The sequence below is a fragment of the Castor canadensis genome, chromosome 5 (assembly GCF_047511655.1).
Source record: "Castor canadensis chromosome 5, mCasCan1.hap1v2, whole genome shotgun sequence".
NCBI lineage: Eukaryota > Metazoa > Chordata > Mammalia > Rodentia > Castoridae > Castor > Castor canadensis.
Window position 1 is genome coordinate 166,613,916 of NC_133390.1, and position 16,788 is coordinate 166,630,703.

Here is a 16,788-nt window from a genome sequence, read left to right on the forward strand (position 1 = left end):
CAAACAAGTGTGAAGCCCTGAGTTCAAACCCCAGTACTGCAAAAAAGCAAAATTGCTGGAGGAAGACACTCTCTTTTCTAATTTGCACCTCGGCCCTGCCTGGCTGGCGGTGGGCATTGGCACCATGATAGCCAGGCAGGGAAGGCAGGGGGTTCTTCACCTCCACAGCCTAAGGCCTTTAAGGGCTGCCTTGGCCTTGACACTGTTGAGCCAGCTGAAATGGGTACATCCGACTCATCCAGGACGGACTGCTCCTGGCTTCGTGAGGAGATGATGAGTCACACCACAGCTGCTTTACTGCTGGTGCCAATGCTGCTGGACTTCAGCTGCCTGGCCCTGCCCAGCAAGACACTGGAGTTCTTACCTAATGTATCCTGAGACTTGGTTCCCTGCAGTCCTTCCAGTTCCCCCAGGGAGGCAGGTGCACCAGGCACCGCCTGTCCTAAGGACACATGCCACAGAGCACACAGCTGGGGCCCCAGCCACTCTGAGACTGCTCCCAACCTCCATGTCTTCACTGGTACACTGGGCATAATGGCAGATTATCCTCAGTATTGGCGATTCTGTGGCCCAAAAGTGTCCTCGAAAAACCCCTGTGCTGGAAAGTTAATCTCCAAATTCATGAGTTAATGGATTTGGAGGTGAGGACTTTGAAAAGTAATTATGATTAAATGAAGTCATGAGAGTGGGGACCTATGACAGCATTAGCAGTTTTATAAGAAATGGAGGGGCTAGGCCAGGCATGGTGGTACACACCTGTAATCCCAGATACTAGGGAGGCATGGGTAGGAGGATCATGGTCTGAAGTCAGTTCCCAAGCAATAAAAACAAATAAAATAAAAGGGGGACATGGCTCAAGTGGTAGAAGATCTGAGTTCAAATCCCAATACCACCATCCCCCTAAAAAAGAGTGGTTAGGCTTTTGAAGTGGGAGAGCACTTGCTGAACACGCGTGAGGACCTGAGTTTGATCCCCAGCAATGCAAAAATAAATAACCAAATAAAAAGGACCCAAGCTGATGCACACTGGACTTCCAGCTTCCAGAATAGTGAGCAAAACAAACCTCTATTCTTTACAAGTTACCAGCCTGTGTGTCCAGTTACAGCAACAGGAAACAGGACAGCGGGAAGATGGGACGAGGTCATGGGTGAAGTCCTGAGTACAGTGCCCGACCAGTCGCCAGTGAACGTCTCCTCTAGCTCAGCAGGGTTCTGGCAGGCACTCCAGCAGCAGCTCTAGTTTACAGGCGGCAGAACTGTGGGTGAAGATACACTTGCCTTCTCCCTTAGCTCGTTTGTGCTGCCACAGTTGAGCATCCTTAATCAGAAAACTCAAAATCCAAACTGCTCCAAAATCAGGAGCACTTGATCCTGTCAAAAAATACAGGCGCAGCCAGGTGCCAGTGGCTCATACCTATAATCCTAGCTATCTGGGAGGCAGAGATTGGGAGGATTGTGGGTTCGAGGCCAGCCTGGACAAATAGTTCCCAAGACCCCATCTCAACCAATAGCTGGGCGCAGTGGTGTGTGCTTGTCCTTCCAGCTATGCCTGAGGCTGAGATGGGAGGATCACAGTTCCAGGCCAGCCTGGGCAAAAAGTTCTGTCTCAACAGAAAAGGCTGGTGTGGTAGCACGTGCCTGTCATCCCAGGTACAGCAGGAAGAATAAAATGGGAGGATAGAGTTCCAGGCAGGCCTGGGCAAAAAGTGAGACCCTATCTTAAAAATAACCAGAGGTATGGTTCAAGTGGCACAGCATCTACCTAGCAAGTGCAAAGTCCTGAGTTCAAATCCCAGTATCACCAAAAAAAAATGTAGGTACATGAAAAATATTGTATTAAGATTACCTTCAGGCAGTGTGTACAAGGGCACATGGAGCATAACTAAGCTTGTGCTTAGACTCGGGACCCATCCCCCAAACCAGAACATTTGCATATATACAATGTGGTTTCTAAACATGAAATTCACTTATGGATCCTAGACACCTTATACACATCGTCTGAAGGTATGCAAAACTTTAATTTTATACGTGAAACAAAGCTTCAGGTTGTGGAATTTTCCACTTGTGGCATTGTGCTCAAAAGATTTCAGATTTTGGAGCATTTTGGATTTCAGACTTTTGGATTAGGGATACTAATCTATATATTTTTTAAATGCTGTGAGCCCAACATTTACTAATTTTTTCCTGAACTGTTTTGGGCAAACAAGAAGTACAGAAAAGATGATGACTATTTTTCAGGCAACCTCCACCCACCTCAGTCAAACCTCAGTCAGTTCAAGCCACAGAGTCACCAGAGATGGGTTGCACTCTGCCCCAAGCCCCACCCTCCGCACATAGCCACTAATCTGAGTCATCATGTCCACGCATTTTTAACACGATTCAACACATATGCAAACATTCACACTTAATATATGATGTTGCTTGGCATGTTTGTAATGTGTCGATTTCTCGTACGTAAATATTCTCTGAAGTTTTTGTGGTGTTATGTAATAATATACATAGCTCGTCATTCTCACAGCTGTAGGAATTAAGTTAAATGAAATAATCCTTGTGCAAATTGGAAGTGTCTGGAATGTGACCAACACTTGCTGCCATTACTACTGCTCGTTGTTAGTTTTTCTAAGACAGGGTCTCACTATGTAGTCCAGGGTGGCCTTGAACTTGTGATCCTCCTGCTTCAGCCTCCTGAGTGCTGGGCTTACAGGTGTGCCCCACCACACCCAGTGGCTTATTATTTTCATTGCTATTATGACCACTCCTGCTAGAAGGGTCAGGGTTCAGGCACAGCAAAAGAGAGTGAGGACATCATTTATAAGAACCGGAACTTTTTCTTTATAAAATATCCACCCTCGGGGTATTTTGTTATAGCTATAGAGAATGATCTAAGATACCCAGGGTCAGCTGTTGCCTAGTGGTGTGCAGAGCTTGTGTTGATGGTCCTGATTTTGTTCATGCCTCTGACAATGATTCTAGGCCTCCGCATCTGACTTGCTCTGGTTCAAGGGATAATGGCAAACGCTGTAATCAGAGACTTGACAAGTGCTTACGCATTGGTGCTTGCCTTCCTCCTGTTTTGGGGCCCCTAGCATCCTGAGAGCAAGCCCAAGCCTAGGAGACCCTAGGGGAAGGGAAGGTGCTCCAGTTGGTGGCATCAAGCACCTGCACGCTCAGCATTTGAGTTCAGACACACCGATGGCCCCCGCTGTGCTAAGCCATTTTGGCCAAAACACCAAACTGCTCAGTTACACCTAACCCTCACTGCCACCCCATGGAATGCTGAGCACAATGAACAAACTCAGGTGGCTGTGACACTGCACAGCTGACACACCCAGATAGTTCATAACTCCACCAAGCACTGGCCAGGATTTGCAGACTTGATTTTATTCCTCGTCAGTTGACCAGAAATCCCTTTCTTCATGAATCAGACACACTGATGGATGTCCAAATTCAGCTGACTAGCAAAGCTCTCACACCTACCGTGAGTGTGTATAGCAGTCCTTGAGCGTTATCAGCTCCAAGGAGTCCCCGGAGGGAGGCGAATGCCCCAAACATCCCCTTCCCTGGGGAACCCCAGGCAACGCATAGGTAGATGTGTAAGTGGTGTCAGCCCCACGCTGAGCCCCGCTGGACTCTGCCCTAGCGTTTCTTCCCCTGCTTGCTTCTAACTTGTGTCCTTTTGCTATAACAAGTGCGAGCTGCTACAATGGCTTTCACTAGTGGACTACCTTTCTTCCCTGTGGATCTTTCTAGTGAATTACTCAGCCTGAGGCTGGTCATGGAGACCTCCCACTAGTAACCAGTTAATTTGTACTGAGTGTGTTCCTGGGACCCCCAAACTTGTGGCCTGTGTCTGAAGTGAGGGCAGCCTTGTGGGTTGGTTCCCTCAGTCTTTGCTGACCCCTCAAGACATGGATAATTTTCTTTTTTCATGTCTCACTCTGTAGCTCAGGTTGACCCTGAACTTACAAACTTTGGCCTTAGCCTCCCAAGTGCTGGGGACACAGGTGTGCACCACCATGCCTGGCTCGAGAGCTCTTTTAATTTCAGCATACATGCCAGTTCTGTGTTTTACAGTCTAGTTGTTTTTAGAGTCTCATATGGGGGAGGCAGGTTTCCATAAAACTTCATCCAGCTTGGACCTCCAAAGGTCATCCCTGGACCTGCATCTCCCAGCATAGCTGGGTCCTCTGTGGGTCCATCAGAGATGACTTCTCTTCTTGCCACAAAGTCGATATCTGACTGTCATCACTCCTGGCCCTCTCCCTTTCTCTGCCCTGGGAGAGTCCTGATGAGCCTTTCCCTCTTGCCCCCACTCCCCCGGCCACCACCCCAAGGCAGTGGTTCATGATTACAGGTCCTAACAGCGTCTGTAAGTTCCAGCATAGTACAAAGCACCTTAAAGGAATCCAGGACATGGTAGGGGGTGGGACAAACTTCCTAGAGCTGCAGGGGCCAAGACTGGAAGAGGAGGCATCTGCCAGGCTGGATCCTGAGCCAGCTCAATCTCACCTGACTGGGTGCTCCAATGTGGGGGGTTGAACCCTCCGGAAGTGACCTTCTTTTCCATCCAAGGTGACTCGGATGCGGCTGTCCTAACTCCCTCAACCCCAGCCAATGTGCAGGTCAGCTGCCCACCAGGCTGTCTGCCCCACCCTGCTCCCCTCCATGGGTTTTATCAAAGTCTCTGCACATTAAACCAATTCCCTCCACATTGCCATCCATTCCATCCATCCTGGGGTTCCCCCCAAACCCACCCTTTGTCCCAGAATTTTGAAAAATCTCTTCACCACCCAGAATCTACCTCATTTGAGTCTCACAACTGCACTGCCTGGGAGGAAAGCCATAGGGCAGGAATTGTAGTCTCCTTGGCAGAAGAGGATACTGAGGCACAGAACAAGGTAGGTATCCAAAGGCACACAGAAGTTGACGGTGGGGCTGGGGAGAGAGCCAGGGCTCCTGGAGACCCAGTCACTGAACTGGAGCCCATTGGTGCTGGAGAGACTTCACTCTCCTACCCTCTCACTGGGGCTGCCAGCTGCAAAAAACCTAATGGACAGTGCTGTGACCAATCAAGTCTGAGAACTGCACCCTTCATGGACTTGCTCTGTGTGACCTTGGGCCTGTCCCTGCTCCCTTGAGCCCCAATGCAGTGGAGATGGGTCTGGGCCCCTTGACCAGGATATTCTGTGACTGTGTAGCTGGTGACTGCATCATCTTTGCTTTGGGGTTTTTGGTGTCCTCCATCAAAATGGAAGAGGGCTTGTAACAGTACTGTAATATGACCACTGTATCTTTCAGTAGCTTCCTACAGTAGCACTATAACTCCAGGAGGTAGGCAGTATCACCTCCATTTTATTGATGAGGCAACTGAGGCTGGGAGAAATAAAAATGTGTCTACAGCAGGATCAGAGTCCAGGAGGCCTCCACTCAAAGGGGATGGGGGGAGGGGCTCTTGCTGCTACTGTAAGGTAGAAAAGCTTCTGGACGTCTGCATTAGGAAACAGACTCCACCATGAAAGGTCCATGGCCCCTGAGCCTTCTCTGCAGGACTGATCCCCTCAGCTGCCGCTCCAAAAGCATTATAGGGCATCTTTACAGAGCTGTCCAGCAGGACCCAGCATCCTCCAGCCACTCCCCACTGCTTCAGCCAGCCCCTCATCCTGGGCCCACAAGCAGACACGGCAGCCACTGGAGCCCGTGAGCAGATGCGGGTTTATTATCTAACAGACTCGGCACCTGGAGCTGTCATCCAACGCCAGCCTCAAACCAGCTCTGACAGCCACAGGCTCGTCCCAACACCCAGAGCAATGGTCTCAGCGCCAAGGCCTGGAACCTATCAGCACTGAGCAGCCCCCAGCCACCCCCCTTATTCCCTAGGAGTTCAGCAAAGCCCAAACACAGAGGCCAAGCATGCCCACCTTGCTGGGATGAAGAACGTCTGCAGGGTACTCTCTGCAGGAACACGGGCCAGGGTTCCAGCCAAGCTGCCAGGCCCAGAAGAGCTGGAAACAGGAAGTGTGAAGCTGGAGGGGAAGGTTCCTAAGGACTGACAGCGGGGGGTGGGGTGGGGGTGGGGAGCTGACTGCAAATACCCAGATCCCTGAGCTGCCCTGGGGGGAGGCCTGGCCCCCATGCCCAAAGCCCCAAGGTCCAGAGAAACAAGGCAGAATAGCAGTGGCTCCCTCCAGCTCAGTTTGGATGTCATTGCCACTTGCCTCCTCAGTCAAGGAGGGGTCCGGAAGTCCTTTCCCCCATCCTCCATGAGACCCAGTATGGTACAAACATCTCTAAGTGAGGTAATTACAAGTATTATCTTCTGCCAAGTGAGTCACTGTTGCACAGGCTGCATCCAGCAGGAGCCCAGACTTGCTCCTCTGTTCCTGGGAAACACTTGTCTTCAGCCCCTGCCTGAGAGTCTTCCCCACGGAAATCAGCCTGGGTTTCCAAGGGCTTCCATGACACGCTCTGCTAAGCCCATTGTGACGTTGGTGGGGGAAGGGGACGAGCCAATTCATAAGGCATCAGCCGCAGCTCGATGGCCCCAGGGCTCCTGCGCAGTGAGGTGGGGCACATCGCCAGCCATAAACGCAACCCCAGCCTCAAGCTCAGACACACTCAAAATCAGGGCCGTTGCAACTGTGTCTCATCCTCCTTTCCAGCCCACCCGGGTCCCCTGCTCAATGGCTTCCCAGCCAAAGGCTCCAATTTTCAGGTCTCCCCTGTCCATTGGTCCAGGAGGGAAGCTCACTGATTGGTGAGAGGAGGCAGAGCTGTGTATGCTGGGATATTCAACTGAGCTTGTCCACTTCCTCCACTGCCCTCCAGGACTGCCAGGGGACAGTGTGTGCTGGGCAGGGCTGCGTGGTTGAGGGTTCGACTGAAGTGGGGGTGGGGAGGGAGGAAGAGGGAGGGATTTAAAATTAATATCCTGCTTAGGTGACTTCTCTCAAAACACACAAAAGCCCAGGGAGGGGGTGGTGAGGGGCAGGCAAGAGAGTGGACAAGGATGGGAACCGGAGCGGATCAGGAGGCTCAGGAGCTATCCAGGTTTGCCCTGCCCCCGGGCAGTGTTCTGGGAGGCTTCTCAGACATTCTCTCCCTCTGGCACCTGAACACCCAGCATGGGCCCACAGGAGGCCCCCTTAAATGTCCATGGTTGCAGATGTGAGCTGGGCCCAGAGCTCCAGGTCTAGTCCTCCTTCGTTATCTGCCTGGCGTTGCAAAAAGATGTGTCCTGTTGTCCTCAGTGGAACTCCTGACTCTGCAGAGAGACAGCAATGGGGTTAGGTGAGGAAGGGAAGAAGTGGCACGCAAAGGCTGAGGCACTAAGGAGAGCACAGGCCTCAGGCCTCAGGCTCACTTTTCTCTGGAGCAAGGTCCTCTCTCCCATCCCCAGGGCAGCCCCATGCCCTTAGCTCTGACTCTCAGCGAAAGTAGACACATCTCTGAGGCCTCCCCTTCCCTCAGGTGTCTGCCTGCTTCTCCTGTTCATGCATGTCATTCCCTCTCTGGCCTACCTGTCCCTCTTTCCTCCGCCCCCATTGTCATCTGACTCACTGCCTTTCATCCTTCAGTCCTGCAGGAAGGGCTTCCAGATCCCCTGTGACACAGGGAACTTCCAGAGCTCAGCATTCACCCCAGGGTCACACCTACCAGGCTAATACTGTCATTGGCTATTAACCCATGACAAAGGACCTTCTCTCTCTCTCTTGGATCCACACTAAGCTACAATCAAAGAAAGGTGTCTTGTGGAGGTGGGCAAGAGACAGGAGCTCTAGTAACCTGGCCAAGCTCAGGACTCAGGTTGTAAGGCAGGTCCTCAGAAGGAAAGTTGCATCTGCCTTGTAGATACTTCACCCCTGAGACCAGTAAGGGCCACTGTCGCCTCCACCAGCCCAACCCCCAGCTCCACCAAGGGGAGAAAATAGAGATGGAGCCTGCTGACTGATGGAGGACATGGGGACCGGCGCAGAGGGAGATGGAGGTGAAAGTCCCAGCAATCTGGGTAACTCAGTCCAGATGTGGAAGAACTGTTTGCTTTACATGACACAGGAGAGGCTCTCCCACAGGGTGAGGTACTAAGGGCTCACTCTCACATCCTAGGGCAGAAGCGAGGCCCTGCCACACACCCAGCTCCCAGCGGAGCTGCTACCTAGTGAACAAATGAGGGAGAGAGTGCGTGGAGCCCCCACTCACATTGGAGTTCTGCAAATGTGGAGCGGGTGGAGTGTGCGTGAGGCGCGTATGTGGGGGAGGGCACAGTCTGCCACACCTGCACTGCAGATGGGGGGGATGTCCAGTACTGAGTAGGCCCCTACTCCTGCTGCCCTGGTGCAGGCAGGTCCTCAGAGTCCCTCTAGCTCCCACTCTCCACGCACCTGTTAAACGAGGGTCAGGTTAGGAGGTGAACGAAGAGGATGGCTAGGCCGATGTTAAGCAGAATCACCATGCAGATGAGGACAGTGTTGGGGACCTGGAGCAACGGAGAAAGACTGCTAAGTACCCAAGGGCTTGTGGACACCCCCACCCAGGTCGCAAAGCTGGGCAGAGTGGGAACTTCTGAAAGGATCATCCTAAGAGCACCCTGTTTCCTTCACTGCCGGATCCGCACCCTGGTGGGCAATCCAGGAGAGCCAGTAGGATTCTTTGGAATAATTAACCCAAGACCCCAGGGTTCAGAAAGGGACTTGAATATGTCCCAAACCACACAGTGGGCAGAGTGGAGGTTACCTGCCTGTCCTCTAGACAGAGATCCTTGGTGCCTCAGAACTAGCTTCACTCAATTGCTGAAGTTCCTGGCTCCCAACCCCAAGGATGGAGACATCCAGAACCCAAGACCTGTAGGCCCCGCCCTCCAACCCCAGGAAGCCCTCCCTGCTACCACCATAGCAGATGCTGCTGCTGCCCAGGCCAAATGACCCTGACTCTCAGGTGGCCCCACCACCCGCCGCTCAGGCTCCGGAACGCCCTGACCCCTGAGAACGGCCTCTGTTGATGGGATCCAGGTGCAAAGGTAGCTGCATCCGCGCGACAAGGCTCTGCTTTGATATTTGTAAGCTGAAGTCCTCTGCAGAGCAGGCCAGAGCCTTGGATTCGCCCCCTGCTCTGTCCTGCTTCCACCTCCCTCCAGCGACCCTGAGTCATCTGCACCCGAATCCTCCCTCTCTCGAGGCCATGACCTTGGCCTTCAAGACGCCTCCTTCTGCCAATAGCCTCACCTCTTCCACCTCCACCTCAGCCTCTGCCGCCAGTGCCGCCTCCTTCCGAGCCCTCTTCCTGGCCCCGGCCTTGGTCAGTCCTCTGGCCTCTGTCTTGCGGGCCTTGGCCTTGGGCTCGGCTTTGTGCACGATGGGCTTGGGCTCCATCTTGGCGGGGGGCGCGGGCGCCGGCGCCGGCTCGGGCTCGGGGCCTTGGTGCGCGGGGGCGGTGGCGGGGGACGGGGGCGCGGGGGCGGCCGGGGAGACCGCGGGCTCGGGCTCGGGCTCGTCGTCGAAGGGCGGAGGCGCGGGGGGCCGGGTGCGCACGGCGTAGCTGTGGTAGCCGCTGTACAGTGCCACCTCGGGCTCCTGCGGCCGCGCGGGCGGCGCCTGCAGCGCCTCGATGGCCATGCGCTCCGACGCGGGGCGCACGGGGCTGCGGCGGCCCGCGCCCTCGGACGGCGTGACCGGACGGCTGCCCTCGCCGCCGGGCTCCCCGTTCCAGGTCCCCGGGCTCAGAAGGCCATCCTTGGCCGCCCCGGGCCGGGGTCGCTTGGGCTTCGGGGGTGTCCCTGCCGGCGACGGGGGGCCGCCCTCGGGCCGCGGGGTCTCGCGCTCGTGCAGCTGTGGGCTTTCGCGGGGCCGCTCCGGGAGACCCGCGGCGCCCTTGCCCCGCTCCGGGGGCTCCAGCAGGCTCTCCGAGTTCTCCAGGATCTCCTGGAGCAGCCGGCGCTTCTGATATTCCGGACCTGCCGGGGACAACGCGGGAAGACTGGATTTGAACCCCGAGCCGCCGCTGGGTACAGCCGTTTAACCTCCCTAAGTCTCGTTCATTCACTCAACCAGCACTCGGAGCACTGCCCAAGGACCAGGCTCCCTACTAGGAAATCATTAACTCGCCTTAATAACCCCATGAGGTCGGCGCTACATGAAACTCCGTTCTACAGATGAAGAAAGAGCCAGAGAGATTAAATCACTTGCCCAATGTCACACAAGGCAGAGGTGATGCTTTTAACTGTGACACTGGTCTCTTTCCACTCCCTTCCTCTTCAGAAAAATGGGCCTAACTTTATCAAGCTCGTGTCGCTCTTCCTGCGACCAGCAGGGGGAGGACCGTGACCAGAAGAGACATCTTCCCAGGGCAGCAGTCATGCCTCTTCACCTAGTGTCACTTTGGTCCCCTGCTGCCGCAAGAACAATGTTTAGAACACACTAATCATGTCTCACCTTAAAAGCCTCCAGCGCATTTAACACATTAATACAAACCAGTCTTTGGGTTTGATGCAAAGTGGAGTCTGTGTGCCCCATGGGAGGCCTCCTTCCCTCTGCAGCCTCCTTCCTTCCACCACCACCTGTTTTACCATCTAGCTTCCCATGTGCCACTGTCTTTGCACCTGCGGCCCCTCCTCTTGATCCTCCGGCCCACCCTGCACTACCTGGTGCAGTATTCTCAAGAGAGGTTCCAGACTAGCAGCATGGGCACCTCAGAGCATCTCTAGTCCTTGTTAGAACCCATTCATGGGTTCCACCTGACCTCCTCAATCAGGAACTCGGGGGTGAGCCCAGCAGTCAATGCCAAGTTTGAGCCCCACCGACCTGCTTTGGCCTTCAAGATTTGGCTGAAATGGCCTCTCCTAAGGACAGCCTCTCCTAACACTGCCCAAGGCCTCGATGGGTTAAATGCTTCCTGTGAGCCACAGGTCCTGTTATAACCACTTACCTGTGTGAAGTTTAATCATCATAGTGAGACAGTAGCCTTAGCCACTGAGCACTTACTGTGGCCTTTACGGAGATTTCGTCCATGCACAAATGTAAGCACTAGTCTTACGCCCATGTCACAGATCAGGAAGTTGAGGCTTGCCTTGTACAAGATCTCACAGCTAAACCAGGCAGTGCTAGCTCATGCCTATAATTCTAGCTACTTGGAAGGCTGAGGTCAGGATGATCGTGGTTCCTGGCCAGCCTGGACAGGGAGTTCAAGAGATCCCATCTCAACCAATAGCTGGGCGGCACGCCTGAACTCCAGAACTGCATCCAGGAGGCTGAGATCAGGAGGATTGTGATTCCACGACACCCCAGGCAAAAACAAAGTTTGTGAGACCCCCATCTCAACAACAAAAAAAGCTAGGCTTGGTGGTGTACACCGTCATCCCAGCAACAGCTGGTAGTTTAAAAAAGGGAGATCACGGTACAGGCCAGCCCAGGCAAAAAGCAAAACCCTTTATCTCCAAAATAACCGGAGTAAAAAGGGCTGGAGGCATGGCTCAAGTGGTAGAGTGCATGCCTTGCAAGCACTAAATGCTGGGTTCAGACACCAATACCGCCAAAAGAAAACCACAGCTGGTAAGCAGTGGGGTCAGGATTTGAATGCATGCCTTACCCCATACTCTGCTGTCTTTCTGATTCTCTGTTCCATCCAGATTCTGGCCCCAGAGTGTGTCCTCAGAGCCTGACGTGTAGGCAGTGCCTGATTAATCCTCTACAACTGTCAAGTGGGTACAGCAAGCCTTTTGGCTTGGGTGGCCCCGCCCACAGCTGGGAGCCTCAGCTACCCTCGGCACAGTCTCAGCATGAAGACAGAGATGTGTCTCCCCGACAGCCCTTTGCATCATCTCATCCCTTGTTTGTACCACACCCCAGTTTCCCAAACTCAAGCACTCACGAGTCCATTTAGATGGCTCCATTTTCCAGCACGCAAAGAAAAGTGTCCACCCCAGGGCTGTCCACCCACATCCTGGCTGGCCCTACCTGGTTGATAGAAGTCCGGAGCCAGCTCCCTGGCCAACGTGCGAGCAATGTTAGACTCCTGGTTGGCAGCCAGGGCAGCCTGTTCTGATGCCTCAGCTTTGGCCTTGGCATGGCTTGTCCTGAGGAGACAACACAGAGGGAGACTTAGGACCCACCAGAAAATCAGCTCTTTGCCCTTCCTCCCCACTCGGAATGTCGATGACTATTTGTCCAGCCCTGTGGCCCATACTTGTGCATTCCCTAGGCCATTTTCTCTATTTTTTTGGCAAACAGATGGACTACATTTCCCAGTCTCCCTTGCAGCTGGGTGTGGTCAGGTGACTGGCCAATGCATTGTGGGAAGACCTGAGGGATGCCATATCAAGGTCTGGTCCATAAAACCATTTTCCATGTTGAAAAAGGTCCCAGGACAGGCACCTCTTTTATGGTGGAATCCGTGGACCCTTTCTCAGAACAATGCATTCAAATGCCTAAAGTACACAGGGATTACGAAGGTCAGCTCTTACGCTGACACACTGTTACCAAACTATTGAAAAGAACAAATCTGTATTGTGACAATGTATGTCCTTCTGTATTAACACATTACACAAAATACCTATGAAGTCTGCTAATTACCACAATTTAAAAGCATAAATTAGCATAGAAGATAGTTCAGGATGCCTGCGACAAAGCAACGTGACATGAACGTATGTGATTTCTATCAGTGACAAAGTAAAGTCCAGATATTGCTAATGCCACTATGGTTTATTGCCTACTCCATAATTAAAGAAAATGCTAAATTTCAGTAGAGGTTAGTAAAAAATAAAGATAGGGTTTTTTTCCCAGCTGTTGTAGACCCTTTTGGTGCCTTGTCCAGATCCCTTTGTTGGGTGAATGGACCTAACCTCTAACTGCTGTGTTGGCTGCTAAGGCCCAGTGCCACCCTAGAGAATTGCAACCAACAGAGACACTTTGTTCCAGAAGTTAAAGTGCCATTCCCTCCACCCCGATCCGGGAAGCCCACATCAAAGACTGGTTGACACTGCCCAGCCCCGTCTTACTCCAAGAGCACCCCACCGCAACCACAGGGTGCAGCTCCCGCTCCAGCTAAGACCACACCCTTGCTCAGCTCCTTCCTGGTCCTGCCCTACCTTCCTTCTCATTCCCGCCCCCCAGCATGACAGCATTCCCTCAACACACTACCTGCTCAAGAAATGTGTTGAGCAGGGCTCGGTGGCTCATGGCTGTAATCCTAGCTACTTGGAAGGCTGAAATCTGGAGGACCACTGTTCCAGGCTGGCCCCTGCAAAAAAGTCCACAAGACCCCATCTCAACCAGTACCTGTGCACAGTGCTGCACACCGTCATCCCAGCTACACGGGGAGGCACAAATAGGAGGCTCGAGCTCCAGGCTGGCCCAGGCACACAGCAACACCCTCAAAAATAACAAGTGTAATAAAGGCTGGCAAAGTGGCTCAAGTGGTAGTGCACCTGCCCAGCAAGTGCAAAGTCCTGAGTTCAAACTTCAGTACCGCCTCCCCACCCCCCAAAAAAACCCCATCTCAGGTCCTGTTTCCAAGGACTGTACCTTAACACACTGTTCAAGTTCATGGGCCCCCCTGAATTCTCTCCACAGAGCCCTCAGTGGGCTCTAAGTTAAGAAATGTGGGAGAAGGAACCTGAGTCATTTCATGATTGCATGGAGCAAAGACCCCTGGCCACAGTCCCACACTGGAATGTGACAAGAGCAAACTTTAACCATTCATCATGTTAAGCACCTGAGATTGGAGAGATGTTTGTTTCAGTGTCAGTGTCAGTGTCAGACTAGCCCAGCAGTACAATACCTACCTCAATAATGACAGCCCCACTTACCAATGGGCCAGGCAAGGCTCTAAAAGAATTATGAAGATTATCTCAAATAGCCATCATAACATTTTAGAAAGCTCAGTTTATACCGTTTTACATAGAAGGAAACTGAGGCACACATAGATTGAGTAACATGCTGAGGTCACAAAGTCATGAAATTCAGGAGCCCTGCTCTACAGCATGGTACCCTTGTGGCCAGGAGCTAAGGACCGAGACTTCTATGGACAAGATGGCCCAGCTGCTGCCACTTGGGAGAGGTCACGTTGAGTGTAATTAAGTAAGAAGTATTTAAATACAATGGTGAGACATGCCAAGAAGGAAGAGTATGAGTGCAACGGAAACACAGAACACGAAGGTTTCATATAGCTTGTCGATGGAGGTGGGCTGGTCTGGGGATGCTTTCTTGAGGGTAGGACTTATGAGTTGGACTTGAAGAAACACGCCCATTAAGCCCAGCAGAAGTGGGGGAAGAAGAGTGAGCCAGAGAGAAGAGTGAGCACAAAGGCCCTGCAACAGAGTGAGAGGTTTGCATTCTTGGAGAAGTGTAGGGTCAAATCAGAGAGATCACATCCCTGCAGGGGAGTTAATTCCTTAGGGAGCTTGTTATGGCACACAGGAGGCTATCAGTAAGGGAGGTGAGGTCCTCTAAGCTCTACTGTACATTGGTCCTTTTGTCTAGTTTCTCCTTTTCAATCCTCACAACTCCCATGTGATGCAGATGTCCCCCAGTGGAGAAGTGGGCTCAGAGAGGGATCCTGCTCAAAGATACAAAATAGCAGTTAACACGGGCACTGACTGTGTGCCAAGGCTTTACAGAAACCATCTCATTTAATCCCTAATCACTCCACGTGGTAGATGTCATTCCATCACTCCTCTTTCCAGAGGAAAAATTTAGGCACAGAAAGGTTTTAAAGAACCTACCCAAGTTTGCAAGGCCAGGAAGCCAAAGCACGAAGACTCAAGTCAAGGCCTATGGATGACAGTCCAGGCCTACCCATACACTGGACTTCCAAGCAGTAAGAAAAGTGGAGTCAGATTTCAAACCGTCAACCCTCTGCTTCCCAAGCCTCACCCTCTCCACTAGGCCATGCTGCCTCGCTACTGTTTACTGGTGGAAAGAATGGATGGGTGAGTGCCCACACAAGCACCCCTGTACGCACCCAGGAGGCAGCACAGAGGTGAGATAAGGGCCACCCCTGTGTGCCAATTTTGGCTCTGTGGGCTGCGGTTCAGGTGAGGTAAGTGAGGCACTCAGAAGCATAAATGCTGAGCAATCAAGATAAATCATATTTTAATATTTTTAAAAGTAATAACTAATTCAAATAATGTCACTGACAAGAATGAAGAACATTTTAAATAAATGCTGGATTAGATCTGACTCTTGTGTGCCTCCCTCCCTCACCACACCCCAGTCTCCAACCTGCTGAGACTCTAACACCTTGGGTGTGTGGCTTTCCCTATTGTGCCTCAGTTTCCTCATTTGTAAAGTGGAGACAAGAATTCTCACCTCATGGAGCTGCTGTGAAAATGAAAAAGAGGCAGCACATTGCAAGTGTTTCATCTACACGACGAGGAGGCTACAGCTGATGGAGATGGTGGACGAAGAGGGGGATGACATTTGGGCCATCGAGTTTGAGGGTGGTAGTGTGTCTCCCCAGGCTGTTTGGGCTGCTTGTGGGTATGTGTGAGATAAAATCCTACATTTTCAAGACACTTCACTGGGAACCTGAAACCCCAGGTGGAGGGAGGAGGGAACCACTGGGCAATTCTTCCTGCTGAGAAGATGTCCTTTTTTGGTCATGTGTGCTGAAGGATTCTCATTTTCTAATGCCTTGGCAAACAGGGCTGCAGGACTCCAAGGGCTGGAATGGCAGCCTGCACCCAGACCCTGAAAGATTCTGGGGGACCAGCACAGGGGTGAATATGGGGTGGCCACACAGCCCCAGGCATCAAGGCTGCTGTGCTGGAAGCACCTCTGCCCACCTCCATGACCTGGCTGGGTGGCCCTATGGGCTCTTGTCCCCATGCACTCATCCTGACTTCAGGAGGCTTCCTAACTCCCAGCCTTCAAGCTAAGAATCCCAGTGTTCTCCGTCGCCCTACCTTCCACCCCTTTCAACCTCCACAGCCAGTCAATCACCCACTCCTGTCCCTCTTGCCGAGCACCTCCCACTCCTTCTATCCCCACCCTGCCTACAACCCCCCCAGCCTGAGCCAGCCCAGTGCACACAGGGAGCTCATTCACTTCCTACCCCCAGGGCCTGGCTTCTTGCTTTACACCTTTGCAGGGCCACCTGACATGCTCACAGGAAAGCCCCAGCATCTTTACAAATGCATGGTGTCCAAGGCCCTCCACCAAAGGCAATCTAGTCTGCATCACGTGGCCCCAGGGTGAAGGACAGGCAGAACTGCTGTCACCAAGAGGTCACCGCTTCCAACCTAGTGCCCTCATATGTGGTCCCTGCACACCCTCACCACCCAGGAGGCTTGTCAGAAATGCAAGCTCCAGGTCCCTGCTGCTCTGGACCTACTGACTCAGAATAGCGGGCTGCTTTTAAGTTCTGCAGACACTGCCAGTCAGTCCAGTGGCAGATTGGAGCACCAACTCCATCTTGGCTGTTCCCAGTCTGCTCAGCCCCTTAAATGGTTTTCTTTAAGCACCAAGGTCCTGCTAGGAAAGGCAGATATCGGATATCGGACCACTGCCTACATCCACATCGGGCGGAGGCGGTCTCCTAGGATGGCTCTGAGCTGACTGGGGGAAGGCAGGAGAGCAGTAACTGGGCCAGGAGAAAAACCACTCTTCTTGATGGTCTTCAGACTGTATTTCGTCAACAGGGTTAAAAATAAGGCAAGGTGGTTTTGGGATGGGCCAGGGCAATCACCCAACAGAGCCACTTTGGGGAGCATCCACCTCCCCACCCCCAAGCCCACCTCCATTTCCCACCCCCATCCCTAAGCACCTTGCCACTTGGTTATAGCTGGCCTTATTTCCTAGTA

At 52.7% G+C, this 16,788-nt stretch overlaps 1 protein-coding gene across 1 annotated transcript in view; it reads right to left on the minus strand.

Moving 5' to 3' along the window:
- Nucleotides 1–5,693: 5,693 nt before the first annotated feature.
- The window catches only part of Jph2 (junctophilin 2), a 66,128-nt gene continuing 55,033 nt past the window's right edge, over nucleotides 5,694–16,788 (minus strand). The window contains exons 3-6 of the mRNA XM_020173152.2: nucleotides 11,945–12,063; nucleotides 9,218–9,945; nucleotides 8,378–8,472; nucleotides 5,694–7,260 (exon numbers count right to left, since the gene is read on the minus strand). Of these exons, the coding sequence (XP_020028741.1) occupies nucleotides 8,392–8,472; nucleotides 9,218–9,945; nucleotides 11,945–12,063 (928 nt within the window). The 3' untranslated portion in view covers nucleotides 5,694–7,260; nucleotides 8,378–8,391. The remainder of the gene's footprint in view (nucleotides 7,261–8,377; nucleotides 8,473–9,217; nucleotides 9,946–11,944; nucleotides 12,064–16,788) is intronic.